General features: G+C 31.9%; 1 protein-coding gene and 3 non-coding genes across 4 annotated transcripts; all 4 read right to left on the minus strand.

The window, feature by feature from the left end:
* Nucleotides 1–442: 442 nt before the first annotated feature.
* Nucleotides 443–2123, minus strand: LOC101492544 (small ribosomal subunit protein uS7-like). Its single transcript, XM_004517159.4, has 3 exons — nt 2031–2123; nt 776–979; nt 443–666 (listed from the first exon to the last, which is right to left on the minus strand). The coding sequence occupies exons 1-3, from the start codon at nt 2096–2098 to the stop codon at nt 612–614; spliced, it is 327 nt and encodes a 108-aa protein (XP_004517216.2). The 5' UTR covers nt 2099–2123; the 3' UTR covers nt 443–611.
* On the minus strand, nt 1066–1148 carry LOC113785152 (small nucleolar RNA Z102/R77). The gene has a single exon (XR_003471276.1). It is a non-coding gene; the product is annotated as a small nucleolar RNA Z102/R77 (small nucleolar RNA).
* Nucleotides 1445–1526, minus strand: LOC113785153 (small nucleolar RNA Z102/R77). The gene has a single exon (XR_003471277.1). It is a non-coding gene; the product is annotated as a small nucleolar RNA Z102/R77 (small nucleolar RNA).
* Nucleotides 1794–1875, minus strand: LOC113785154 (small nucleolar RNA Z102/R77). Its single transcript, XR_003471278.1, has one exon. It is a non-coding gene; the product is annotated as a small nucleolar RNA Z102/R77 (small nucleolar RNA).
* Nucleotides 2124–2129: the final 6 nt, after the last annotated feature.

A 2129-nucleotide genomic window follows, 5' to 3' on the forward strand; every position in this document is an offset into this window, starting at 1 on the left:
CAAATCTTTAATTATCTTATAAAGATATGGGAAAATATGAATTGAATCCAATTTCACCTTTTCAAGTCTTGTTTCAAAATCACATTGATCGTGTTGGATAGAGATAGATGGGAAACATTTTAATTTTTGTTTTTTACAACCTTTCTCATCTCAATAACGAATGGTCCAATGTTGGATTCATTTTATAAATTGCAGATTTTTGTGTGTTTCATATCCTATTTGTTAAGGGAAATTAATTTATACAGTTTATTTTTTCTGGTGACTACTCTTCTTTGGTCTGGTATGATAATGAACCGTTAATCAATACCTAAATAACTTTAAGAAGGATGAACTAAAAAGCTTAGAAAGAAGGTTATTTGTTTCCCATTTTTATTACTAGTTTTTAGTGCAGTAGAGGTTGCAGCATGGAAATAGAACCATTAGACTAAGCTTACTATCAAACTATCAAATTATGCAGACACTACCTCTCATTTCTGAAAATAGACAATTTCAAAAATCTGCATTACAAATATGAAAGTTAATCATTCATCATACTTAAAAATAAAGTTAAACTCTGAAAGAAATAGTTTCAAAAAGTTCAGGTCGCCAATCCCGCTGCCACCAAAAGCTGCTTAACGATTCGCCTTAGCAACTCTCTCAATTTCATCTTTTTTCTTGATTGCATAGCTGAAACATTGTATAGTATTTATCAGTAAGTCACATAATAAAAAACTAAAACTAGATAAAGGATATAAAAAACAGCATGCTCCACAGATAGAATTGTAAAAGCGTATACCTGTTGGATGAACCTTTTGCTGCATTAATAAGTTCATCAGCAAGGCATTCAGCAATTGACTTGATGTTTCTGAAAGCAGCTTCACGTGCACCAGTAGTTAAAAGATAGATGGCTTGATTAACACGACGTAGGGGTGAGATATCCACAGCCTGTCTCCTTACAACTCCAGCAGAACCAATACGGGTAGCATCTTCACGAGGACCGCTGAACAATTAAAAAGTACATACTGTTAAATCAGAATAATAGTTACAAAAATAAATGAAAACAATCATGATTCTATTTATTAAGGAGGATGATCAGATAGAGCTAATACGTAAATGCCATCATCCAGGCAATCAAACCAATAGGGAAATAATTAATCATCATGTCATCCTCCAGCTTTGATTATCTTTTAACTTAGCTTTAACTTCAATCTTAGATCCATTTTCGTTTTCCAAAGCTCATTTCAATCAACAACCAATTAAAACAAGTATCAAAACAAAACATAAAATAGTTTGTTTTCCACAACAAAACATTTGTTCGGACTGGTTATTTTACTCATGAACTGTAAGACATCCACAAGCGGTAAAAACATCTTCTGCAAAGGGTTTATATTCCACATAAAAATCATAAAATCACACTTTATTATTACAAATTATAAATTTAAAAAAAAAAGAACTGAGATAAGGAGAATGGTCAGATAGAGCTAATACAAATTGCCATCATTCTGGCAGTCAAACCAATAGGGAAACAAATATTCATCATTCCATCCTCCATATCAAGGCAGACATGTAAATCAAAATATCATTCAAATCATTTACACATCTTTATATAGAAAAACCACAGGTGTTAATGAACAGCAACTTTAACTTTATTTAATTAATCCTCCTTACAATCCCCTTAACAGTCATGACTCATAAAACAAAAGTTAAATGCTGTTATACTATCTTATGCAAAAAGATTTATCATCCAAAAAGGAGGACAGTATTCGTAATGCATAATAACATCTTAGGAAAATAAAAGAACTGGAAGATAAGGAGAGTGGTCAGATAGAGCTAATACAAAATGCCATCATTCCGGCAATCAAACCAATAGGAAAACAAATATTCATCACCCCATCCTCCATATCAAATCCGACAAATAAAACAACCTTAATCCAATAATTGAAAATTAAAAACAAATTCAGTTTTCACAATATAAAACACAATTTCAGCAACCATCAACACCACACAATTAATAACATGAAAAATCTTTTTTTTTCGGCGAAATTACATACCTGTTGACAACAGCGTCAACAATAACCTGAATGGGGTTCTGGTCAGTTAGCAAATGAATAATTTCCATAGCATGCTTGATGATTCTGACAGCCATAAGC

The sequence above is a fragment of the Cicer arietinum genome, unplaced genomic scaffold (genome assembly GCF_000331145.2).
Source record: "Cicer arietinum cultivar CDC Frontier isolate Library 1 unplaced genomic scaffold, Cicar.CDCFrontier_v2.0 Ca_scaffold_5667_v2.0, whole genome shotgun sequence".
NCBI classification, from domain to species: Eukaryota; Viridiplantae; Streptophyta; class Magnoliopsida; order Fabales; family Fabaceae; genus Cicer; species Cicer arietinum.